General features: G+C 43.4%; 1 protein-coding gene and 2 pseudogenes across 1 annotated transcript; 2 read left to right on the top strand and 1 right to left on the bottom strand.

Moving 5' to 3' along the window:
* The first annotated feature begins 3095 nt into the window (after positions 1-3095).
* Positions 3096-26634, top strand: Ywhaq (tyrosine 3-monooxygenase/tryptophan 5-monooxygenase activation protein theta). The gene is made up of 6 exons (XM_040730663.1): positions 3096-3250; positions 3628-3963; positions 18673-18796; positions 20975-21138; positions 21799-21894; positions 25563-26634. Exons 2-6 carry the CDS (start codon positions 3670-3672, stop codon positions 25620-25622), a joined length of 738 nt encoding a protein of 245 aa, XP_040586597.1. The 5' UTR covers positions 3096-3250; positions 3628-3669; the 3' UTR covers positions 25623-26634.
* LOC121133761 lies at positions 3976-17050 on the top strand (annotated as a pseudogene).
* LOC121133881 lies at positions 24449-24548 on the bottom strand (annotated as a pseudogene).
* Positions 26635-26785: the final 151 nt, after the last annotated feature.

Here is a 26785-nt window from a genome sequence, read left to right as displayed (position 1 = left end):
AAAGGGGCTTTTGTTGCAGATGATACCCAAATGCAGGATGCTGGAGGATTCTCTCGTGCTCAAAGGAGGCAGGTGTTTTGCTCTAGCCAGGCTTCCAACTGATTGGATGAGACCCACCTACAATCGTGAGGGTAATCTATTTACTCAAGGTCCACTAATTAAAATGTCAATCTCACTGATGGGAGTGCCCCATGCCTTTAATTCCAGCACCTGAGAGGCACAGACAGAATTGAGTTCCAGGACAGCCAAGGCTATATAGAGAAACCCTGTTTCAAAAACAAACAAAATAAAATGAATAAAATAAAATGTCAGTCTCATTAAAAAGCATCTTCATGGAAATACCCCATCACATTTAACACTAAAGCCTTCCTGCAGTCCTTTATTACAATGATTCAAGATATAACCTTTCATTAGCATTTCCCTAGGTTCCAAGGTTCCTTGATGTGGAGAACACCTTCCTTAGCCCCATGCAGAGGGAAAGAGAAAATAACAAAATCAAAATTTACTGGATACTTGAGAGACATCCTGTATTTTCTTATAGGAGAGCTCACTTAACTGAGTTATGAACTGGTTTATAGGTATGAGAACCGAGGCCCTGCCGGGCGGTGGTGGCACACACCTTTAATCCAGCACTCGGGAGGCAGAGGCAGGCAGATCTCTGTGAGTTCAAGACCAGCCTGGTCTATAAGAGCTAGTTCCAGGACAGCTTCCAAAGCCACAGAGAAACCCTGTCTCAAAAAAAGAACTGAGGTCCTAAGAGGACCAAGATGCCCAAGGTCAAATCATAAACATCAGGACTGAGATTTGGGTTATCTGGCTGCAAGATGAATTTGTCTTGTTCTGCTCCAACAACAACTTCTTAGCTGGCAATTCAGTAATGATAAGGTAACTGCTCAGTACTTTCTTTGCTGTGTTCTTAGGATCCTTCCCAGAATGTTGGTGTGATACTGAATACATGGATGTTATTCCAAGAGGATGGAGAAACGGGTCAGAACCTTCTTAGAGTCTTTATAGCCTCTACCAGAACCTGAGAGTACTAGATGAAGCAGCCACAGCAAGGATTCAGGGATTAACTTTGACAACTATACTGCATATGTACATGTCTCATTTCCCTTTTATATTTGCTTTCTAGTGGCACTAAAATGTATTGGATGAGTTAATCCTTGCAGGACTTAAATCGTGTGGGGCACTCATTACTCCTCAAGAAATGTCAGCTTTTCTGTGTCCTGGGACTTCAAGTGTCCAGATCTTTCTTTCGAATACAGAATTCTCTGGAGACTCTCATATGTTACAATTTCATAATGTGTCAATGTTTCTGATTTCACATGATCATAACTATATGAGCTGATGTGCAATAAATATTTGGATCAAAGTGGAGATTTTAGGGAAAAAAGCAAAAGCTTGCCCAATGCCACCTGGAGAGATGCCAGAGATAAAGAATGTAATCCACATGCCCCTTCTGGATAGTGTCTTTCCAAAGTACAACCACTTGACAGCGTCCCTTCAAGTATCTCCATCTGGTCTACCTCCCCGGGTGTCTCCTATGCTCAGGACTTTCTGCTCTAGTTCGGAGGCATTTTATCTGACCTTCCACATGTAAATTCCTTCCTTTGGGATTTCTATGTGTCCAGCTCCACCCAACCACAGGGCCATAGACGCTTGTGTGTCTGCAGCCTGGCCTCAGGGATTCCAGAAATAACATCGGGCCCTCCGCTCAAGCACTGGAGCATAGTAAAGCATTTCTGTTCTGACAGAGTCGCTTTCCAACCAGGCCTCTGCCGTCAAAGCACAAAGCAACCTTTACAAGTTGGTAGGGGAGGGGCGGCTGGGAGGGAATCCGAATTTCTGGAAAGTTCGTCCTTTTCCCTCCCGTCAGTCTACTCCTTGTCCAGATCCGCTAGCTTCCACGTAGCATTTAAATCTACTTTGCCTGTGGCAGTCCCAGAAGTTCTTCGAACCCTTGAGGAACAACGGGAATTGGAATCTCAGCTGCTTGAGCCCAGGTGGCAATTTGCATCTGAAGTCTGGCCGAACAGCCACCTGGCTTGGAGTTGGGGGTGGGGGATGGGGGATTGAAGGGCTCGGAGAGAAAGGAGCGAATTAAAAGTCGTGACCCTGAATACATAGCATCCGGGGCAAGTGTTCTCATTTCAGAAGCGTGTTTATTGTGAGGAGAAAATCGGAAGTCAACACAAGGACAGAATTTTGGTTTTACAAGGATCTTCGGGAAAAAAAAAGGAAAAAAAAAAAAACCACACCCAAAACCCAAAGCCACGTACACATGCTTCACACACACGCACATTTGTGTGTTTAGATATTAACCTGGAAAGTAGGAAAGAAATGTAAAGGAAAAGGAATGCTTCGGGAAGCAGGTAGTCATAGCTGTGTTTCTCTAAATCGTGCTTCAAGTCGTTTCCCATTTTAAAGAAAAGCGCATAACTGGCGCTGCCACGCGGACCTGCCCGGATCTGGATCTACCTTTCCACAGGGAATTCCAGGCTTTAGGGTGCCTACGGGGGGGAAAAAAAAAACTTGAATTAAACCACTTTCTCAGGGAACGAATTCTTAAAAAAAAAATGGGGATGGGATCATTTCTAATTTGCAGCCGGAACAGGAAAGCCATAAAGGTTGCGTTTCAGCGTCTCGGGGCTCCAAACCTTTGTCAAGAATAGAAAGGTGGAAGAAAGAAAGGCGCTTGTGCAACAAAACGGTCAATTATGTCACCCTGCAAAGACCAGCCGCGAGGCGCTGCAGCCGGCGAGCTGCAGCGCCCCATCTGCAGTGGCCGCTGCAGCAGGACACGCGGTCGCAGCCACAGCCGCAGCCGCGGAGGTCGAGCGCACCTCCAGGTCCCGTGCCGCACCCAGGAGTGCCGGGCTGGCGGGGAGGCTGAGAGGAGTTGGGGAAAGCATCGCCATGGCAACAGTGACGTCCATTCACCCTGGATCTAATTGGAGGAAACCCCGTGGCCGAAGCCGCAGCCTGCGGGCCAACCGAACCTACCCAGGCCGACCCACCCTCCGAGCCTCCGCTTCGCTTCCCGCCCCGCCCCCCGCGCCCCCTTCCGCGCGCTCGCTTCTCATTGGCCAGTGGAGGGACCGGAGGCGGGACTCCCCGGGGAGCTGCAGAACGCTATTGGTCCAAAACGCGCTTGTCGGCTCCGCGCTAGGCTGAGACGGGAGGGTCCTCGGCTAAAGCCCAAGGCAGATCAAAGTGGTGGGACTCGCGTCGCGGCCGCGGAGACTAGAAGGTGAGTCCGGGCGCAGCCCTGCGGCCGCCGTCGTCGCAAGGGACCGGGGCCGGGGGTTGGCGGGGCGCGATCCTCGGGGCTGCGGTCACCGCGCGCGCCCGAGGGACGGGCTGGGACGGGAAGGTGCGGAGCCAACGGCCGCTTCCATCTTGGGCCGGGCGGGGCCCGCGCTCCAGCCTCGGGGAGGCGCGGCGGGCGGGCGGGCGAGCCGGCCGGAGGGGGCGCGCGGAAGGCGGCGGCCCCGCAGGAGGCCCCAGGACGCGGCCTCGTGCGCCGAGACAAAGCGGGCGTCCGGCCGCATTGTCTGACGTGCTTCTCCCCCTCGCTCCTTTTTGTCCTCGCCGGCGCCGCCCTGCCCCGCCCCTGGCGGCTCTCAGGAGGACTCCCGGATCCGGCTCGGCGCTCGCCCTCGCTTCGCCATGGAGAAGACCGAACTGATCCAGAAGGCCAAGCTGGCCGAGCAGGCCGAGCGCTACGACGACATGGCCACCTGCATGAAAGCCGTGACGGAGCAGGGCGCCGAGCTGTCCAACGAGGAGCGCAACCTGCTGTCGGTGGCCTACAAGAACGTGGTCGGGGGCCGCAGGTCCGCCTGGAGGGTCATCTCGAGCATCGAGCAGAAGACCGACACCTCCGACAAGAAGTTGCAGCTGATCAAGGACTATCGGGAGAAAGTGGAGTCGGAGCTGAGGTCCATCTGCACCACGGTCCTGGTGAGTCGAGAGTCGGCCGCGGCGGGGCGGCGGGAGCCGAGACCCGTTTGTGACGTGCCCCCGGGGTGGTGGTCAGCCGTTGGGGTGGAGAGTTTGTGAAATGAGCCCCTGGTTCCCTTCAGACCTCGTTTCAGAGCCACCCCAAGGGCGAGTAAGTCTTTTCCCAGGCTCTGGATTACAAAAAAAACCCGGGGACATCTGCGTGGGCTTGCGCAAGACTGAGAAAGATCTGTTTAACCTTGTGCCGGGAGACTGACTGGGTCGTCAAGTCCGGGCGACCAGTCACAATGGGGGCTTCACCTTACAGAGGGAAGGCAGGCACGGGGACTTTTAACCTGGGCATGCTAGTATGCTTCCCCTCCCCCCAGACTTAGGCATGGGAAACTAAATATAGCTTAATTTTTCAGGTGAGAGTGTGTTGAGCCCTTCCCTCGAAAAGGTGGGGGGGGGGGGGATCACTAAACGAAAAAGATACAGACAAATCTAAAGAATACAATGTCCTGGTCACTTTCATTATTTAGCAGTTTCTTTCTTTGTTGCCTCTCTTGGGCCCGGGCATGTTGTAATGCAGTCATTTCTGGTGTGAACCGGGCAAGGAAAGCTTTCCAGGTTTTGAGCTGTCCAGTCCTAGCAGGGGTGGTAACACTTGTGATTCATCCATATTAGAGGGAGCGGTTTTTTATTAAAGCTTGGTCATCATTCTCTCATACATGTCTTTCGTCAGTAAAGCAAGTTTCTAAAATTTAAATGGTAGCGTGTCGTGGAGTGTCAGATATATTCGTGCTGCCGAGAGAATCCTGTGCTCGTTCAGATGCAGTAACAGCAGTGTTGGGTGACTGCTGGGTTTGCTTTTTGTATGCCACCTTTATGAGAGTTGCCTGGAGCTGACACTGGTCGATCCATACTGGGTTTAGGTGCCCTTTGAAAGGCAAGCATGCAAGATTGGTGATTTTAACTAAGAGAAGGAAAAAAATTAACTCTTCCCTTCCAGCCTTTCCTTTGTCACATCAAACCAATGGAACCTAGACCTTCTGTTCCATGTTGTGTAAAACTTAACCCATTTTCTCTTTTTTCTTTTTCTTTTTTTTTTCCTTTTTTTCTTTTTTTGGTTTTTCGAGATAGGGTTTCTCTGTATTGTTTTGGAGGCTGTCCTGGAACTCGATCTTGTAGACCAGCCGTTTTTTTCTAAAACGAGATTATCTGAGCAAAATCATAGTAGGTAGATACAGATGTTAGGGACAGTTAATAGTAAAGTTCTGAAAAGCTCTGTTGCTTTATAAAGACAAGTGAGATGTTTGTTAACGTAAGTTTTCTTCTGCCCCGCTTGCATAGAGGAGACAACTCATTGGTCTGAGTTATATGAAAGCTGCCAACTTGGATAATAGTGGCAGGTTTTAATAGCTCTTATTGATGGCTGCCATTACCCCTTTGTGGTTTATTTGCCCATGCAGCTCGGAATTACCAGATTTTTTTATGTTCTCTAACAGTTTAATTCTGAACCAAAAGAATATTTATTCCATCTTGCAGCTCATATAGTTCTATTTTTTAAAGATTGGTGACCCACGCCTTCAATCCCAGCACTCGGGAGGCAGAGGCAGGCGGATCTCTGAGTTTGAGGCCAGCCTGATCTACCGAGCGAGTTCCAGGACAGCCTCCAAAACAATACAGAGAAACCCTGTCTCAAAAAACAAAAAGATTGTTTGTGTGTGTTCTGCCTGCATATATGTGTGTGTACCACCCATGAGAATGCATTGCCCAGAGGCCAGTAGTAGAGTTAGAAGGAAAAAGACTTCAGCAGAGATGCAGTAGGTTTGAGGGTGAACATTGAGGGAGAGAGCAGTGTTGGAAACAGGCTTGTCATCCTTCCAGGCCAATGGGGAGAATTCTGGTTGGAACTTACAGGAAGACTTTTTATGTGACTAGAGGGTGGTTTGTTAGTAGAAACCATAACTGGTAAGGGCAGGTCAAAGGGGGGAGCTAGATTGAAGTTTGGGGTTTTCTTGTTATGGTACTGGGAATCGAACTCATGGCTGCTGTCGTTCCATTCAAACCATAGTCCCATCTATTTGAATGCTTGGTCCTCCAGTTGGTGGAAATGTTGGGAAGGATTAGGAGGTGTGGTCTTGTTGAGGAATTGTTTCTGGGGCTGTTAGTCATAGTTAGCACTTTGTCTTGTGGTAGGGCACGCCTTTAATTTCAGCATTTGGGAGGCAGAGGTAGGTGAATCTCTGAATTCCAGGACAGCCAAGGCTACACTGAGAAACCCTGTCTCAAAACAAAAGCTCACAACTAGTATTACAACATCAGGCCTGCCTGCTATGTGCTCTCTCCACCATGATCATGAAAGTGTCAGCCTCAAACAAGCACTCTCTTTTCTAAGTTGTCTTGGTCATGGGGTCTTCTTACATTAGTAGTAAAGTAACTAAAGACAACCTCTTCAAAGAGAAATAAAATGGTGGAAATGTAGTGACTTGTGATGGCTTTGGGAAGAGTGGTGCAGAAGTCATGAATGACCTGAATGTTGGTGAGAGCAAAGTTTAAGTCAAGTCAAGCAGTGGTTATTAGCAGTGCAAAACTTTTGGAGCAGTTCAGAACCTGATGTGAAGAGCAGATGAAATAAATCAGATGGATTCGTCAAGTCCCCTCTGGGACTCAGAACAAAGTCTGTCATTTATAGACCTTGGACAAGAGTCAGACACTTGAGGTGCATACAGGTTAGCCTCTATCTAGCTATAGTACCCTCTCCTAGCCTTTCTGTAGATGGGTTTCAGTATAATGCAGTCAATACTATAATCCTTTTGAAAATAAAGCTCTGCTTGGTGGCCCATGCCTGTAATCCCAGTACTTGGAAAGTGAATGTAGAAGCATCAACCTATGCTATATTGTGAGTTTGAGGCTTACCTAGATTCTGTGACATCCTGTCTCAAAGGGGGAGAAAATAAAACAAAAGCAGGAGCCAGAGACAAGTGCAGTGGTAATGTGCCTGTAATCTGAGCCGTTTGGGAGGTTGGGTTTGAGAGTTTGAAACCAGCTTTGGGAGCAGCAAGAGCTAACCTTTAAAAAAAAAAGAAAAGAAAAAGAAAAAAAGTCAAATGCTGGACCTGGTATCACACACCTTTTTAGTCTTAACACTCAGGGAGGCAGCCAGATCTCTGCACTCTGGAGGCAGAGGCAGGCGGATCACTGTGAGTTCAAGGCCAGCCTGGTCTACAGAGTGAGTTCCAGGACAGCCTCCAAAACAATACAGAGAAACCCTGTCTCGAAAAACCAAAAAAACAAAACAAAACAAAAAAAACCTCAAGTACATTGAGGGGAGAAGTATGTATCTTTAACCCTAGTATTTAGGAGGCAGAGACAGGATTTCAATCAGAAGCTACCCTGTATTACTAAACCTCTCCTGTTTCAAATGGGGGGGGGCAAAAGAGAATCACATAAAGTAAAAATATATGCAGTTTGGAAAGCTGTGATTCAATAGCAGCTGTATAACCTTATTTCAGTGATAATCTTAAATTTAGTTACGTTCTAAATTAACCTCTTATAATGAAAATATAGCTCATGTTGGTCATTAATTTGGTCTAAAACATGTATTCTTTCTTGATCATTAGTAATCATAGATCTTAATCTTAATGCAGTTTTCTGTATAAAATAGGAAAATTAAGGACTCTGGAATGGGTGGGCAGCTTGCTTGCTTGTTTTTTTGATTTTTGAGTCCTAGAAATCATCTGTAGACCCGGCTGGCCTCAAATTCAGAGGTCTGCCTCCTGAGTTCTAGATTAAAGGTGTGCACCACTGCGGCCTGGCTTGGGATTTGGCAGCTTTTAACTCCTTATGCTTTGTTGAGCAGTGACAGAGCAGTGACTCTTCATCTGTAAGTTGCGGATAGTGCCTCTGTTAGAGGTTTGTAGGTAAAATGGGAGGTAGTGGGGCTGATGTCCGTCTTGACAACTCTTGATGTTCTGCCACTATCTCTCAAGTGTATGCTCTACTTCCAGCAATTTGTTTTCCTTGATATAGTTGGATATAGTAGTATCTTGTATGTCTGTGTGCCTGTCTGTCTTTGTGTCTTCTCAATACTGAGGATTGAATTTAGGGTCTCTTGAATGCTAGGCAAACAAGCAGGCTCTGTACTTTAACATTTTGTTTATTTATTCTCTAAGTTGTTAGTATTTCTACTTTAAAGTTGAGAAAGCTGAAGTGTAAGAAAGTTAGCAGCTTCATCAAGATCACAAAGTGAGTAAAGAGTAGAGCAAAGATTTGAACCCGCCGGGCGTTGGTGGCGCACGCCTTTAATCCCAGCACTCTGGAGGCAGAGGCAGGCGGATCTCTGTGAGTTCGAGGCCAGCCTGGACTACCAAGTGAGTTCCAGGACAGCCTCCAAAGCCACAGAGAAACCCTGTCTCGAAAAACAAAAACAAAAAAAGATTTGAACCCAAGCTCTGTGCCTCCACATGAAATGAACAGTTCCTAAATGTGTGGTGACTCGTTGTAGACCACAGTGTGACTTTCTGTGTTGGAGTTTGGGCATTTTACTAAATATAGAATTAACACAAAGAACTTGGGAGGGAGAAGGCAAATCTTTAAGCAAAATGACTTGAACTTGTATTACATTACTAAGGACGGGCACACACGTGCGCAACCATGCTGCCTCCTGAGTGCTGGGATTAAAGGTGTGTGCCACCACTGCCTGGCTTATAGAATTCTTGTTTTACATACAGGATATGACACATTTTTATTTTTGGTGCTTTGCCCTTGAGTTACGTTTGTTCCTTGGTGCCAAGAGTTTTACAGGTTTTGTTTTTAGTGGGGGAAAACTGGGTATAGTACTGTCCATGTTTAGCATGTCCATGGACTCTCTTGCAGCAATGGGAGAAGAAAGTAAAATGGAATGGAATGTTAGTGTAGATCAGTATTTCTCAACCAGGTTATTTTACCCTTTCCATGCTGTGGGACTTTTGGGTGGTGGTTTTGATTTAACAAAGCCTGAAGATCAGAGCGTGGAGCCGACCACATGTTAACCATATAAAAACCCCTGAGCCACTAGTTAGCCATAGAGAACTGGCAGTGGTGGCCACACCTTTAATCCCAGCAGTGGAGAGACAGAGGTAGATGGAGCTTAGTGAGTTCCAAGTCCACCCTGGGCTACGTGAGAGTGAATCAGTCTCGAAGAAAAACAAGCTCACACCTTTGATCCGACCACTAGAGAGGCCATAAGGCAGGAGCTCAGCGCTGTCTTGAGCACCTGAGGTTTTTGGTGGACAGCATTGCAGCCTGTAGTCATGCTGAGGACAGGACCCCCCCCTTTGGTCTGAGCCTTGGTAGAGGTAAGAGCTCTCTAGTGGCTTGGCTCTTTGCTTTTCTGATCTTCAGCTTTCACCCCAATATCTATCTGCCTCTAGGTTTTTATCAATCATGATACACTTTTGGCAACATTTGGAGACTTTTTTTGGTTGTCAGAACCTGGAAGTGAGGAGTGTGTGCGTGTGCATGCGTGCGCGCGCACACTACCTTGTGGATAGATGATAAATAAAATAGACAAGACTGCTGGATATTGCCCTAAGAAATTTACTTATCAGCTCCTTTCAAAAGTCATTTTATGATTGATGCCCTGAGATCTTTTTAACAAACTTGTCACACAGGAAGGAATAAACTCATAGCTTTGGTCTCCTAAGGAAGACAGAGAAAAGTACGCATTGCATGCTGCAGGTGCTGTTCTTATCATCCCCCCTCTGGGTAACTGTTGATAGTTGGAGTATGTGGTCCATGGTTTTTTAGAACCCTGTTGTGTTTAAGTGTTCCATAATTTAATGTTTCACTTAATGCTTAGGTTTTTCTCTATTATAAACAACATGGGGAAGAACACATAGCTCAATTACAGAGACAACTCAAACTTGCCCATTCCAAAACTGTATATCTTCAGTAATCGTCTATCTATACACAGTCAGAATGACAGATTAAAGGTGTGTGCCACCACTGCCTGGTGTGAAATATTACTTTACATTGTGTGAATATGTGTTGCTGTGATTGGTCTAATAAAGGAGCTGACTGGCCTGGACAGGATTAGGTTAGGTGGGAGAACCAGACTAAGGACACTGGGAAGAGGGAGGACAGAGTGAGATGAGTCACCAGCCAGACACGGAGAGGAAATGGGAGGTGCAAGATGGAGAGGTAATGCCACGTGGCCGAATGGAGAGTGATGTAAATGGGTTAATGTAAGTTGTAAGATTTAGCTACTAACAAGCCTAAGCTATTGGCCAAGGATTTTTTTTCCTCCTTTTTTTTTTTTTATCTTTTTACACATATTACTCTCAGTTCCCTCTCCCTCCCCTCCTCCCCCGGCTCCCCAATCTTCCCAACTCCCACCCCACTCCATCCCCCCTCCACTCCCCAGGGAGGGTAAAAGCTTCTATGAGGGATTTTCAGAGTCTGCCATATCATCAACTTAGGTCCTCCCCCATGTGTCCAGGCTGAGAGAGCATCCCTCCATGTGGAATGGGCTCCCAGAGTCTATTTGTATTTGGCTGAGGATTTATAATGAATAAATAGTCTCTGAGTGGTTATTTGGAAGCGGCTCTGGGGAAACAAAGCTGATTGTGGTCCCAACAAAAGACTCCCACCTACAGGGTTAAGTCTTTGAAAATAAAGTTCCCACAAGTTAGCCGTTTATATGACAACTAAAGTGCTTATCATATCTGACCTCTGCTTATACTTTTAGTCCTTCAATTGATATAATGGATTGAGAAAATTCGTAAACTTGCTGTTTTATTTCTTAAAGAGTCTGAATAGTTTGGTGGCATCAGAGCCACATGGTTTTGAGAGGGTTTTCATATAGCTAAGCTGGCCTCAAACTTGCTGTGTAGCTGAGAATGAACTTCTGCTTCTACCTCCCAAGTGTTGGGGTAACTGGCATAGGCGTGTGCCAACAGAAGACGCTGGGATGAACCTTGTACTTACTCCATATGAGGCAAGCATTCCACTGAACATCCCTAGCCCAAAACTAGCCCATGTGCTCTCCACTGGGCATATGGGCACAGCTCTTTTCTGTTGATTCTTTGTTACTCGTGTTTTGTAGTGCTTGTCAGTTAAGTTCTCAGCTTCTGAGCTACATTCTATGCCACTACTTCCCTTTCTAAAAAAAAAAATGCTACATTTAGGGGGAGGGAGTGGTATGGATCTACCTTTTTAAAAAGGATAACTTTCCATTTAATGATTGCCTTCACCTCTGGAGTTCTGGGATTACAGACATGCAATTTTATGTGGTGCTAGGAATCCCAAATGCAGGGTTTTATATATACTAGACAGTCATTCTGCTGCATCCTCTGCCACCTTTTATGTTGTGGAACATAACCTGTAGACTAATAAAAGGGGCAGTGAATGAACAGTAAGCTTTCTTCTCTTTACGTCCTGTAAATGATGCAATGGTGCTTCCCTTACACCTTCGTGGTGTTCATTGGTGCCCCAAAAAAAGGCTGGGTGGTGGTGGGCATGCCTTTATAGTCCAACCCAGCTTTGGGAAACAGAAGCAGGTGGGTGGATGGATCTCTGTGAGTTTTGAGACCAGCCTTGTCTACAGAGAAAGTTCCAGATTGGCCAAGGGGACCTTGTCTCGAAAAACAAGTTTTTGTTTGTTTGTTTGTTTGTTTTAGAAAAATCTGTAGCAAATTTATTCTAAGAGCAGAAAACTGGAAACAATCCATAAGGAAAATAGATAATAAATAGCAGTATGTTAGTCATGGAATACTTCTCACAATAAAAGAATAGACTATTTGAAAAATTGCCAAGTTAAAATTTTCATGAAAAAAATAAAACATAATTCTATTTAAATCCCAAAACAAGTGAGACCGATGAGAAACAAAAGTGATGTAGGAGTAGAGGCTGGGATGGACAGGGGCAGGAAGGAACTTTGTAGGGCGATCATTGCTCTGTGTGGACTGTGCGGGTTGTGGTTAACAGTGCCCTTTCATTGGATGCCCTGAGAGAGAGCTGATGGACACGGCTCTAAGGAGTCCATGTACTACAGCTGCATTGATGGTGGATAGCCACAGATGATAATTAAAGCATAGTGCAAATTCTACCCTTCTGCTTTAACAAAAGGCAAGCCAAACGAAAGTACATTGGTGTCCTTGCTAGAATAGGGCATTTCCTGTCCTTTAGTAGTCTTGTAGTTTGTAGCAGAACTTGACCTATGTTTAGTAATCTAATCAAGCTATTTTGACCTATTTGTTATTGAGCTTCCTTTGTATTAGGTATCAGAGTCTCTGTCCAGTTTGGTTAGTTAGGACTAAATCAAAATCTTTCCCATCCTCCTTACAATCATGTATCCTTTCCCTTGAAATTCTGTGGCCGAAGAGCAAAGTATAAGCACTGGTGTTTGGTAAGTACAGAGGATATTTTTCATGTATATCTGTAGTCTTTGAGAGACCGTGTAACATTTTACATGACAGTTATAGCTACTAGGTACTCACTGCCAGCATGAGGATACAGCAGAAGCCAGACATGACTTTTTTTTTTTCTGAGGAAATTTAGAATTGGTGCAGCGGCTTTGAAGAGACAAGGGCAAACTGCAGTTTTTACACAGAGCATCTTTGGGGTGTGGGTGTGTTTCTGTCTTGTCTATTCCTCTTTCTTCTTTTGTACCTTCCTCTCTCCCTCCCTTCTGATTGCTGCCCATCTGTCTCTGTGTGTGTATATATAGGGAGTACACCATGTTCATGAAAAGGACTGTCCTATCCTCTGTGAGGCAGATCCTGATACTAATCCTAGTCTAACTTTGCCTGTGTTTGTGGCTGGAGATTTTATGGGCCAGGAGAAAGGATTTAGAGATTTGCAATTGAAATATCTTTATGGAAGGGGCATTTTTCTGCTTTTATGTGTAGCTGCTTTTTTTCCTTTGTTCATCTTTGGGGTTTAGTTCTTTTGATCACAAATAGCCAGTTGACTTCATGGCCGCTCTGGTTAATTGTTTTCATAGTAGCTAGGGTGGTGCATGCTCTGTTGGACCTGAGTAGTACTAAGTCTCTGACATTGTGATGACAGCTCCCATTCACTCATGGCATTCATTTAACAACTAGTCTAGCTGCTGTTAGGTGTCAGGTCTTGTGTTACTATTAGAGTCAAATCCCAAAATTTAGGTGTCTGTCTATGCAAACACTAATGTTCATCCCCTGTCCCCAGAGAGGCATTAATGAATGCTTTTGAATTTTAATAAGCACAGTGGGAGCTAAGGAGGCTCAACAACATTTTTTCAGGTACTGATCCTTTCCACCTTGGGATAAGGATTGGTAGAGGTCCTGAGTTACAGGAGTTCACATGAGTGAGAAGTAGAGGTGGGGGGATGAGCCTGGATGACAAGGAGGCAGGGTGGGTAGTTAGTACAAATAAGTACTGTAATTATAGACATAGGTTTGGAAATGCATTTATTTCTACTTAGGGCATATTAAATCTGGTAGAAACGTGTGTCGGGGTACTCATGCACTATAGTCAGACTGCAGGTAGGGGTGGGGTAGTATATGAAATTGGAGGGATCAGTTTACTGGAGTGTGGTGTTGCCTTAGAAGCTCAGACATAACTAAGAGGAGTCATCTTTCAAGTATAGATAACAGTAGTCAAGTGCTTGTGACTAAGAAAGTTGTTTGACTCATTTACATAGAGCAGCAACACAAATGCTAGTGCTGGTGCTGACATGACCAGTGTATTTTCAGTAAGGAGGCAGAGAAACTCTCTGGATCCAGTCATAATAAGGAAGCTGTTTAGACTAACTGGCATTAGAACAAAGGGAACTGGATGGCTTCTGAAATGTTTTTAAAGCATCATCTCCACAGCTGGAATGTATTTGTTTTGTACATTGACTGTGATTCACTGCAGACCATTGGGTCTTTTTTTCTTTAGTGTCTGTCTCTTTCCTGTTTCCATGATTCCCACTGTTGTGAAAGATTCATCTATATTGATAATCTGTTTATGTGCTTAGACTGTATTTAAGTCTTAAGTTCATTTTGTTGGTGGTAGTTGTTTTTTGAGACAGGGTTTCTCTTTGTAGTCCTGTTACCCATTCTGTAGGCCAGGCTGGCCTTATACTCACAGAGATCTGCCTCTTTCTGCGTCTTGAGTGCTGGGATTAAAGGCGTGCACCACCAGTGCCCAACAAGTATTAAGTTCTTAAGAATTTACTATACATGTATATTTCATAGGCATATATAAAATCTAGATTCAGTTAGTGATTTATAGCTAAGAGAGGAAATAGGCGTTGCCGTAATGTACATATGCTTCCTTGTCTGAGGTTTCTAAGTGCATCTTCACTTAAGGAGAAAATTACTTTTGGGACTTCAGTGACTATATGGAAGGCAGCAGGGAAAAAGCCAAAGGAAGCAATAGGTAACACCAGCTTTCTGGCTAAGTCAGCTAGTGTTCTCCATCAGAGAAAACAGGATAATAAATGGTAGGTTAGATTTGGAAGGCAGAGTTTTAGAAAAGGAGTTGTAGCTGCAGCTCAGTTGGTAGAGTGCTTGTGTAACACCTACAGTAGCCTAGTACCATGGAAACTGGTGGTTCACACCAGTCATCTAGGTAGAAACGGACGCCAGACATTCAAGGTTATTTCTAGCTACATAATCATTTCCAGGCCACTTAGGAGTCTGGACTACATGATCTTGTCTCAAAACAGTAAAATTTTAGGTGAAAGTCCCAGTGACTGATCTACTTGTCCATAATTAGAATACAGTCAGCCTTTTGGATAGTTACTGTCCATGCATTGTAGGTAAGTGCCAACTAGTGTTTTATTAACTCAGTCAATCTTTACCAGCATTGGTGAGGTAGATTATCAGTAACATTGTAGATAAAAGAGACTGAAATACAGAACTGTCAGTGGAATGGGCTTGTGAACTGTTAGCATGGGCACTAATCATTTCATGCCCATGAATATCTCAAGTGAACATCTGTATTTTGGTGCATTAGTCAGGATTCCCCAAGAGCAGAACTGATAGAGTGAACTTATATATTGGAGATTTATTGCACTGGCTTACTGGGTGTGGTCTGGGTACTCCAGCAGTGGCTGTCTTATACTAGAAAGAGAGATCAAAAATCTGGTAGCTGTTCAGTCCCTGAGGCTGTATGCCTCCGCAATCCTGGCCTGCTACTGGGGGCCTGAAGGATTCCCAGGGAGCTGGTCTCCAGTCTCTGTTGGAATATTGAAAAAAAAAAAATGTGTGTTCTGAATAGTTTTTTGAGTATGCTTTCTGCTTTGCTAATTTTCTTTGAAAGATTTTGTCTTTTTTATTCTAAAATGTTTTGTCTCCCCAATCTCCAAGTTTCCTTTCCTTAAGAAGTTGTTTGAAGGGTGTAGTACTGTGATGCAAACATGCCCTGCCCTCTATCAGTATGCTACTCTCTGAGTGTGCGGCCAGCCTCAGGAGGGATCCTAAGATGGGGATACCAGCCAGACCTACTGAATGAACTCTGGCAGCTAATTGGGTAATAGATGTCACAGCTATGTTCTCCCATCCCTTTCTTTTCTAATTGTAGTGTATATGCTGCTGAAGCAAGTACCCTGTGGTGTTTTGAGTGAGCATGGCCCCCATGGGCGCATATGTAAGTTGCCTTGGTTATAGTGCCTCATCACAGAACTAGAAAAGTAACTAAGGCTGTTATGACTTCTGCACTGACCCATGTGCTGAAGCAAGTTCCAGATCAGCTTGGGTACCTGGTGCTGAGCCAGGGTCCAGTGCAGGCATCATCTGGAGACCTTGAGACTGATGAACAGGCAGCCAGGGCCATCTCAGAGCAGGTCAGCACAGCCTGTGGCTTTTGCCTGCACCATGGCGCAAATGTCCCTTTGAAGTGCCTGTCTGTGGTCTGTGAACACATGCTCTGGTGACTGTCAGGACACGTGTTTGTGGTGAAGAGGCAGAACCGATACCGTGAGCCTGTTGCCTACGGTAGGGAACACTGATTACCTTTCTTGCTGCTGAAACTAGACTTGGCTCACCACCTCCTCACCCCCACCCCATCTAAGGTGCAAAGGCCTAGCTGGCTAAGAGAAACTATGGCAAGGGGATTGATCCCCTCCTTTCCCCTGGGTCTGTATAATAAACACTGGCACAACACTGAAAAATAAGAGGAAAAAGGTAACTGATGCATATTCCTCAACTTATTTGTTCTTTCCTCCTGATTTCATTTCTTTTCAAATTTTAAAAAATTATTTTATATCAGGAAAAGAGCTTATGCAAAATAAAATAAAATGATATTCATTCATTACTTAACTTCAATAGTTTAAGAATTATGTGTTTGTTTTTGAAACAGGGTCCTTTATGTAGTTCTGGCTGTCTTGGAACTTGCTATGTAGACAAGGCTGGCTTGAACTCACAGAAATTCTCTTGCCTCTGCCTCCCAAGTACTCGATATCAGAGGGATTACTATATGGAGAGACTAACGTGTAGAAGAACAAGTGGATCCAAATACTTTGTGAATTTCTGGAAAAGCATGAAAGAAACTAGTAATTGCTGCCTTTCAGGAATTGAAGACCCAGATGTCTAAGGAATTGTAGGGAGAACTTTATTTTTCACTTCCGTATTTTATGTCAAGTACATGTATATTGTCCATTATTCAGAAATTGGTGTTTGTGTGCAAAATCAGAATAAGGGAGGAAGACATGTTAGATTTGAATTTGGACCTGCCATTTTGAGTTTTTTTTTTTTTTCAATTTACCCTAAGGAGGCAGAAAACAGAATGGGGTGACTATTATTTTCCCTCACAAGTTCCAGAAAAGCACTGTGCCTTTCCAGTATCATACCTTATATGAAATTGTTTCTGTTAACTCCATTTCAGCATGTTGCCAAGGTATGGCTGATACGCATTTGACAAACAAATATATGCATGTTAGGCACTGTACTGAATTTTGTATAGGAAAAATACAAAGAAAATATTTAGAAGCTCTTCTAAATTAATACTTAAGAATTAACATGCATTACAGAAGTTTTTAAAAAGTATTTTGTAGAAAATATTAAACTATTGGAACTTAGTCCTGCCTGATTCCAGGATAGATAGGATAATGGCTCAGTATTCATTCCACTGAAATACTTAGATATAATTTATATTTTTTTTTTTTTTTTTTTTTGGCTTTTTTCGAGACAGGGTTTCTCTGTGGCTTTGGAGGCTGTCCTGGAACTAGCTCTTGTAGACCAGGCTGGCCTCGAACTCACAGATCCGCCTGCCTCTGCCTCCCGAGTGCTGGGATTAAAGGCGTGTGCCACCAACGCCCGGCTCTAATTTATAATATTTCAATAAGCAAAACAATTACACATAGTATGTAACTTAATTAAAATGAAGCAGTTGTACATGTTTTGTAATGACACTTGACAGTTGGTAGTTAGTTACATTCTTTGTAATTCTTAGGGCTACACATCTGGTCACACTGTTTATGGTTTGGATATATGAAATGTCAGATAGTGAAATTCATATTGTTTTATCTGTGTAGATGTATATTATGTAACAACTTCATTTTAAGATACTTAAGAAAGCCTTACTATTAGCTAAAGGGGGCACTATTTGAAAGAAGTAATAGGAAAAGGAAGGAGGTGACCCTTCCTTTAAGGGGAAGCTCTAACTATCAAAGGTGTGTCCATCACTTGGGCATAGATGAGATTGTTACAGTTAACATCTGTTTGTTCAAAGGACTGCTCTTAGGAGGTAGAGAGATGACTCGGCACTTGGGAACAATTACTCTTCTGGGATGTGGAGTTAACTTCCCGGCACCCATATCAGGAGGCCCACAACCAACTATAACTCCTACTCTAGGGGTTCTGGCTCCCTTTTCTGGCCCCTGAAGGTGCAAGTATACATGAGACACGTTATAATAAAAATATTTTTTAGTTGTTCCTAAGTAGTAGTGAAGTTTTAGTTCATTTGGTGTAAATGTGAATTGATATTTTTCCTTTTAAACTTTTGAAATGGTTTTATTTAGCCCAGATTGGCTCTGAGCTTGCTGTCTACCTGAAGCTGACATTCAGCTCTTGATCTTTCTGTCTCACAAGTGCTGGGGTTATAGGTGTGCACTGCCTGCCATACCTGGTTTTCTTCATTTATTTATTTATTTATTTAGAGTGTGTGTGTGTGTGTGTGTGTGTTAGGGGTGAGGAAGGGTGCCCTCAGGTCAAAACAGGGCATTGGATCCTCTGGAGCTGGAGTTGTGAGCCCCCTGGAATGGGTGTTGGGATCTGAATTTGGGACCTCTGGGAGCACTTCTGAGCCATTTCTCCAGTCTCTTTTCTGTTTTTTAGTTTTTTGAGACGGTTTCTCTGTAGTTTTTGAGGCTGTCATGGAACTAGCTTCTTGTAGAGTAGCTGATCTTGAACTTACAGAGAGCCACCTGCCTCTGCCTCCCGAGGACAGACTCCAAAGCTACAGAGAAACCCTGTTTCGAAAAACCCAAAAAAAGTCTTATTCTGGGTTTTTTTCCAGACTTGTTTATGTATTTAGTCAAGTATATGGCACATAAGCAGGTATCAGTTAATATTGGGTAAATGGCTTACTAACATTGATATATCTGGGTTTTTTGTTATTGTTGTTTAACTATAAACCATGGGCAAGGCCTGCTAGGGAAGTGAGTCCCAACAACTTGACCCTTTGTGAGAACATACTTCAGGTCCAAGAAATACACTGTTAGAAGTTCTTGTCTGTGACCGAATGGCTTTTCATTAGTGTTTGATGTATTTCTTTTAGGAATTGTTGGATAAGTATTTAATAGCCAATGCAACTAATCCAGAGAGTAAGGTCTTCTATCTGAAGATGAAGGGAGATTATTTCCGGTATCTTGCTGAAGTAGCATGTGGTGACGATCGAAAACGTAAGTATATCTGACCTGGGGGTACATGCACAATTTATAAAAAGAAGTGGGAAAAGGTAATTAATCACTTGTCACTGAGACAAAATATCTGAAACAAACAGCTTAAAGGGAAGAAGGTGTCTTTGGCTTTGGAGATTTCAGCCCATGGCTCACTAGCTCATTAATGTGGACACTGAAGTAGGCAGACTTGAGGATATGATGGAGCAGAACTGCACGCCTAGGTGCTGCCAGCAAGCGAGAGGCTTGGGATAGCTAGAGAATGGTAGAGTTTTTCCATCCCCTCCCAGTAATGCCACCTACCAAAGGACCACCATTGATTTGGTCACACAAACTCACAAGCCTATCTTTAGCACGTGCGTCTTAGAGCATTACATATTCAAACCATCACAGATAAATGCAGGCATTTAGGACAAGGGTCTGTAGGTGGCTTGCAGGCTCTTTACAACTTAAAGAACGATGGGTCTTGACCCTGTGGATTGCTCCACACCCATGCCCACATGGCTGCACTAATTAGATAGACTCAGGGTTACTAGTAACAGAGAAAGAGGACATGAAGGCATGGGGATGGGGAGCCACTAGGAAGACTTAGAGGGTGATGGTGGGTGGAGATGATTAAGACAGTGTATAGATACTTGAAAATGCATGGGTGTGTGTGTGTGTACGTACACCTGTGAGTCCTCGTGCCCTCAGAGGCCCCAAAACTATAGAGTTTACAGATGACTGAGCTACTGTCCAGCTGGGTTGAACCTGGGTCTTTCTGGAAGAACTGCTGGTGCTCTTATCCACTGACTCATTTCTCCAGCCCCTTTAAAGAATAAATAATATTTAAGAAATCACCGAAAGCCTCCAAAACAATACAGAGAAACCCTGTCTTGTAAAAAAAAAAAAGAATAAATAATATTTAAGAAATTAATGAAGCCAGGCGATAATGACACGCACCTTTAATCCCAGCACTTGGAAGGCAGAGGCAGGTGGATCTCTGTGAATTAGACCAGCCTGATCTACAAAAGCTAGTTCCAGGACAGCATCCAAAGCCACAGAGAAACCCTGTCTTGAAAAACCAAAGAAAGAAAGAAAGAAAAGAAGAAATTAATGCTGGATATGATAGTGCACATTCTTAGTCCCAGAAGTCAGGAGGCAGAGGCAGACGGACCTCTGTGATTTCAAGGCCAGCCTGGTCTACAGAGCAAGTTCTAGAACGGCCACACTATTTAGAGAGACCCTGTGTCAAAGTATTTTATATCAAGAAAATTGAATGTTGCTTTTTGTTCCCGAAAATGAAAATACACCAGGAGGCTGTAGCATTAAGGTTGTTAGATCAGTGTGGACTAACTACAATAGTGAGACTCTGCCTCAAAAGGGGGAAGGGGCGCGGCTCTGGTGAACTCTAATTATACTTTGACATTACAGGTAGGCTTAATCTTTTGTACTTTGTTTTTTGTTTGTCAAACTTATGATAAGCTCCACAATTTATATATATTTAATCAGTTATTCTATATTTCTCATAGTTATATATAGAACATAAAAATAGGATGCTGTGTGTTACATGTATGTGTGTGCTGGGGCAAAGACTACCACTGAAACTGTATCCCCAGTTCTTTTTTAACTTTTAGTAATATCATTTTGCTGGAAATTAAACTTATGGCCTCATGTATGCTAGCTAGGCAAGTGCCCTACCACCAAGCTGTGATCCTAGCCTCACTTAAATTTTGAGACAAGCTTTTTTTGTTGTTTTTTTGTTTTTCAAGACAGGGTTTCTCTGTATTGTTTTGGAGGCTGTCCTGGAACTCGCTCTGTAGACCAGGCTGGCCTCAAACTCACAGAGATCCGCCTGCCTCTGCCTCCGAGTGCTGGGATTAAAGGCGTGCTCCGCCGCCACCCAGTGCTTAGTTGTTTTTGTTTTTGTTTTTTATTGTGTGTGTGCCTAAATGGCACAGCACACACATAGAGATCAGAGGACATTTTCTACCATGTGGGTTCCAGGAATCGCACTTATGTTGTCAAGCTTGGTGGCAAGCATCTTTACCCACTGACTGTGTTGCTGGCCCCCATAGGTTTTATTTACTAGAGCTGTGGTGACTCAGAATGACTCAGTTGATATATATGTTAAAGCTGTTAGCATGCTATATATTAGATATTTTTGCTGTTGTGTCTAAATTTTTTTTTCCCAACTCACAGAAACGATAGATAATTCCCAAGGAGCGTACCAAGAGGCATTTGATATAAGCAAGAAAGAGATGCAACCGACGCATCCAATCCGCCTGGGACTGGCTCTTAACTTTTCTGTATTTTACTATGAAATCCTTAATAATCCTGAGCTTGCCTGCACACTGGCCAAAACGGTAAGGTCTGTGTGAGAGGTGGGGGGGGGTTGGGGGGTACCTCTTTGACTGAGTGTGTTTGAGATACTAAGTTTAGAAGTATTTGGATTCTCAGGGAGGCCATTTCTTTTTGCGTTGTTTTCTTTCTATTACTGTCTTGCCTACTTCCTCTCCCTGTAAACAACTCACTCTTACTAATTAGTAATGTCTGCCTGTAGAGCCTGCAAGGAAAGTGATCAAAGAAGTCAGTGAGTAACTTTAGAAGGAAGTATCAGAAACTGGAAAGGAGTGCCTGCCATATTTGAGCACTAGGAATCTATTCCCCAAATGTCTCAAGGCCATGCTAACACTCGTAAGAATTGTGTTAAGTGTTAAGTCACTGTGTATCTTGTAAAAGAACCAAGATAATGTGTTTCTATAAGTATTTACAGCAGGTTTCAGGTTATGAATTTTTATTTTATTTTTCTTCTTTAAAAAAAAAAAAAGGCAACAGAGCAAGTTGTTTAGTAAGGAAAGGTAAGGAAAGAACTCCCAGGCGGGAGGGACTTTAGTGAGGAGCCTTCACAACATCTTAAACCAGGCTTCCAAGGTGGTGCTTCCTAGTTGGTGTTACCTGTATTTGCAGACTGGACAGCTCCTGTCACTGAAGGTATTGCTCACTGTGAATGTTAACTTTCCCAGGCTTTTGATGAGGCCATCGCAGAGCTCGATACACTGAATGAAGACTCCTACAAAGACAGCACCCTCATCATGCAGTTGCTTAGAGACAACTTAACAGTGAGTATTTCACTAGTGTGTGTCTTTGTTTCCAGAAACAATAGTAATTTTATTTTGATCTTCCTGTCCTTGGGAAGGCAGTTGTAGAAGAGCTGTAGACTCTCATAAAGTTTGGAGGAAGATCTTCATAGTGATGAGATATTTTATCAGACCTTCCTGGAAAGGGTACTGTGCCTGTAGAAACACAGTATTATTAGTAGTATTAGTATTAGTATTATTTGACTTTGTTGAGCATGCTGATTAACAGTTAATGTAGATAGCTTGTGTAATTTTAGTATTTCCTTTCTCTGGGTAAATTATGTATAGTAAATTAGGATTCTGTAGGTGTTGCAGTCTCCTAAAATCACAGGAAACAGCTTGTTCTAATAAAAGTTTACTTGGGTAGGGCTAGAGAGGAACATTGGTTGCTCTCCCAGAGGGCCTGAGTTCAAGTCTCAGTACACACATAGTGGTTCACAATGGACTAACTCCAGTCTTAAGGGACCTAAGGCCCTTTATATTACCTCCACTGTACACACATGGTGTGCAAATAAAATACCTATACCTGTAAAGGTTTAAATTTTTTTTAAGTTTACTTTGTGAATTCTGTGTATTTGAATATCTGATGGATAAGTTCTTAGTTTGTATTCTATTACAGTGATAAAATACCATGGCCAAAAGCATTTGGGAAGAAAAGGATTTATTTCATCTTGGAATTTGTGGTTCATCATAGAGGGAAGTCAGGGCAGAAACCTGGAGGCAGGAATTGAAGCAGAGGTCATGGAGGGTGCTGCTTACCGACTTGTTCTCCATGACTTGTCAGCCTGCTTTCTTTTATTAACCAGAAGCACATTCTCAGGGATGCTGTTTTCCATAGCAGGGTGAGACCCTCTCAATCATTAGTCAAGAAGTACACGCCTTTAACCAACCCTACCACTCGGGGCAGAGGCAGGCAGATCTCTGAGTTCAAGGCTAGCCTGGTCTACAGATTGTGTTCCAGAACAGAAAAAGATGTCCCCACAGACATGCCTACAGGCCAACCTGTCTGCATATATACCTGCAGGCCAGAAGAGGGCACTAGTTGCTGGGAATTGAACTCATGACCTCTGGAAGAGCAGCCAGTGCTCTTAACCTCTGAAGCCCCCACCTTAAACAGGAGATAAGGGCTGGGCGTTGGTGGCTCATGCCTTTAATCCCAACACTCGGGAGGCAGAAGCAGGCGGATCTCTGAGTTCGAGGCCAGCCTGGTCTACAGAGCGAGTTCCAGGACAGCCTCCAAAACAATACGGAGAAACCCTGTCTCGAAAAACAAAAAAAAAAAACCACAGGAGCTAAGGACACATTAGTGTTCAGTTCTTGTGACAAAGAGCCTGGGACTAAACTTTAAGACAAGTTTGATTCACGAATTTTAAAGGTTTCTGTCTATAGTACTTGGCCATGTGTGTTAAATAGTTCAGTGGTAACATCTGTGGTGAAAGCCCACATCTCTCCTGGTAGCCACAGGAAAGACATGTGTGTCACAGTGTCCTCTGCAAGGGCGCTCCCACAATGGCCCAACTTTCTCTAACTTGGTACTTCGTCTAAGAAATTCTACTACCTGTTTCAAGTCACAGTGTTCATGTGGGCCTTTGGGGACATTTCAGACCCAAACTATAGCAGGAGATAATTGACAAAAGGTAAAACTTGAACTCATTGTTTTGTATGTTCAAGTAAATCTTAGACTTAACAGAAGGGAACTGAGGGAAATGACTCCTTTTAGTGTGAATGTGGTTTTCCTAGCCCGATTGTGGTTCAGTTCTCCTGGACTGACGATGAGTCCACTGAGAAGGGAATTGGGGACGCACTGGACATCCTTAGATGTCAGCAGAACACAGAGCCCAGGAGACAGAAGCGGGGTCTGCACACAGCTGCTTCTGTACACTGACTGTGTGTGCCTTCCGTGGATTCCGGACTAGCTGCCTTTTAGCTGGTTTCATTCCATTGTTCTCTCTTTATGGTGTAATTATTTTATATATATATGATAACCAGTGCAGAAGTATGTATTTGTTTAAAAGGAAAATAGTTGGATGGTTAAATAATATTTGATAGAAATTTAAATTAACAAGTTATGTGATGACCAATGCTTTTTCTAAAAAAAGTTTGCTATTTGAAATATAGCCATTTTATGCACATATACCTCAATGTAAGAATAGGCAAATCAATAATCCATGAAAGCCCCCCCAAATGAAAAAGGAAAAAAACAACAGAACTCTTCTTCGTGTGAAAACCAAACAGAATATTTTTCATATTTCATGTCTTGGTCCTAATTACGTTTCTCTTCTGATTTGTGCTTTGAGAACTGAGAAACTTAAGTAAGATCCATTGTCTAGCCGGGCGTTGGTGGTGCACGCCTTTAATCCCAGCACTTGGGAGGCAGAGGCAGGCGGATCTCTGTGAGTTCCAGGCCAGCCTGGTCTACAGAGCGAGTTCCAGGACAGCCTCCAAAGCCACAGAGAAACCCTGTCTGGGGGGGCTGGGGGGGGGAGGGAGAAGATCCATTGTCTACTTCATCTTCTCATTTTGCTTACGAGGTTCGGAAAATATGGAACACTTCATGAATTTGCATGTCATCCTTGCACAGGGGCTATGCTAATCTCTGTATGTGTGTTGCCGGAGCGAGCACTATATGGCATAATTCTTGAGGGGATTCTGTTTATCTTAGTTTCTTTATAGTAATTTAAGATAATCTAAGAGCCTAATTTTTCTAAAGTTGAAAGTAGCATCTTGGTGTTCTGATAAAATCCATTTTCTGAACTTATTGCAGTTAGTATTTTATTGTCTGTTGACTTTTAACTTCCTCTTTGTATTCTTAATTAGATATTGAAAGGCTCTGCTTTTAGCACTCAGTTAGTACATATGTATGTGTGTTATGTCTCCTTACCCTTGGTCACTCGCTCCTGTTTAAATTTCTTTCAGTGCAAAGTAAATCTGCTACTTTTTCTGTTAGCCCTTCATGTACTTGGAAACACCAAGACCACAATTTTCTTCTTGTATCGTTTTTGCTTTATCAGTCTCATAAATTTTGTGTGTGTGTAATATATATATATATATATATATATATATATAGGCAAGACAGGGGTTTCTCTATGTAACTTTGTCCTGGAACTCACTCTGTAGACCAGGTTGTCCTTGAACTCAGATCCACCTTCCTCTGCTTCCTGAGCTCTTGGATTAAAGATGTGGGTCACCACTGGCCATAAATTATATTTAAATGCTCTTTTCAGGGAAAGCATTTCACTATTGAGAATGGAAAATGAAATCTCAGCACTTCCCTTGTGTATTCTGTAATTACAGTTCTATTACTTAACTATTTGTGTGGTATTGGGAGCTGTCTCAGGTTGCTCTTTGCTGCTAGAGAATATGTTTTGTCTCTCACTTCGAGTCATACATAATCCATCCTTGAGGGAAGTCAGCAGCAGCAGCTCCAGGAGGACCCTGCAGGTGGTGGCGCTGCCCACAGTACATACGAGTATATGCTTGTGGTTTTGTAAATGTCTGTTAGGCTGAGTTTTGAAGGGGTGGTGGTGTTCAGTTTTGAGAAAGGACGTCTTGATCACCCTCTATTGCTTAACGATTGATTTCTCTTGAGGGACTTAAATAATGTCTGAATGGAAGTAATGACTTATCATGTTTCTTTTTTTCTTCTGTAGTTGTGGACGTCAGACAGTGCAGGAGAAGAATGTGATGCAGCTGAGGGGGCTGAAAACTAAAGGCATCCAGGAGCCGTCCTCCATCCCTCAAGAAAACCTTTTTACATCTCCATTCCTTACTCCACTTGGATTTCCTCTAGCAAGGAAGCCCATCCATGTGTATGGGATCAACTGTTTATAGTCTTTTCACACTGCAGCTTTGGGAAACTCCATCCTTGATTTGTGTTGTCTCGGCCTTCCTGGTGTGCAGTTACTGCTGTAGAAAAGTATCAGTAGCTTCATTTCATATAAACACGAGTAACTTCCAGACACTTGTGTAGAGGACTGACAGTGCATTTGGTATTTAAGTAATCTGAACCAGTTCTGCAAGTGGCTGTGTTTTGTATTACTGTGAAGATATGGAAATGTAGTACATTACAATTTAAAGTAATTGTAATAATAACTTCCTGATTTCTACATTCCCTCTCTGGCCCTTCTTTGAGGGTTTCCTTTCAGAAGCAACTTTTCCATACTGTACTGCATATTCCTTGTTAGCAGGAATCCAGAAGTGTTAGATTAAATGGGAAAGCTCTTAATGCATCCGGTCTTGGGGTCACAGATCAAAATGTCTCCTACGTCACATATTCTGGAGGTTACGTCTGTGACAACAAGGAATTTCCTTTATGCATTCTTCATTTGCTGCTGTTTGAGTTGATAACTTCCTTCCCAATAAAAATTCACTTACACCTCCTGCCTTCGTAGCTCTGGTATTCACTTTACCTTGTAATAGAAGTAGCATGTTGCTGCCAGAAAACAAGCATTGCTTTGAGCAAATTAAAATGCATGTCCTTTCTTGATACCCTAGAAAGGGGGAAATAAAGTACACAAGTCCAGGTCTAAACTTCAGTACTTTTCCATGCAGATCGTGCACATGTGAGAGGGTGTCCAGTTTGTCCAGTGATTGGTCTTTAGAGAGAGGGACCCACTATATTGTGTTTGCTAATCATTGACTGTAGTCCCAAAAGCCTTGTGAAAATGTTATGCCCTCTGTAACAGCAGAGTAACATAAAATAAAACTACATTTTATAAAACATTTATTACGGCTTTGTAACAGTTGCATACCCGTATTTTAAGGAACAGGTGAATCTACTACTTTTTGAAATTTATTGCTATTTTCTGTAAAATGTAGTGGCGATCACACCCATATTTCTCCATTGTGCTACACTTGTGGGTGCCTGGCACTG

This window comes from Mesocricetus auratus, unplaced genomic scaffold, assembly GCF_017639785.1.
Source record: "Mesocricetus auratus isolate SY011 unplaced genomic scaffold, BCM_Maur_2.0 Super-Scaffold_100024, whole genome shotgun sequence".
NCBI lineage: Eukaryota > Metazoa > Chordata > Mammalia > Rodentia > Cricetidae > Mesocricetus > Mesocricetus auratus.
The sequence above is the reverse complement of the archived record's forward strand: the minus strand, read 5'-3'. Positions and strand labels throughout refer to the sequence as shown.

Excerpts from the sequence above, each read along its gene's own strand:
- Ywhaq (XM_040730663.1), top strand. The coding sequence starts at position 3,670 with ATGGAGAAGACCGAACTGATCCAGAAGGCCAAGCTGGCCGAGCAGGCC. Across the intron at positions 3,964-18,672 it reads CCATCTGCACCACGGTCCTG|GAATTGTTGGATAAGTATTT; the intron begins GTGAGTCGAGAG and ends TATTTCTTTTAG. Across the intron at positions 18,797-20,974 it reads ATGTGGTGACGATCGAAAAC|AAACGATAGATAATTCCCAA; the intron begins GTAAGTATATCT and ends CCCAACTCACAG.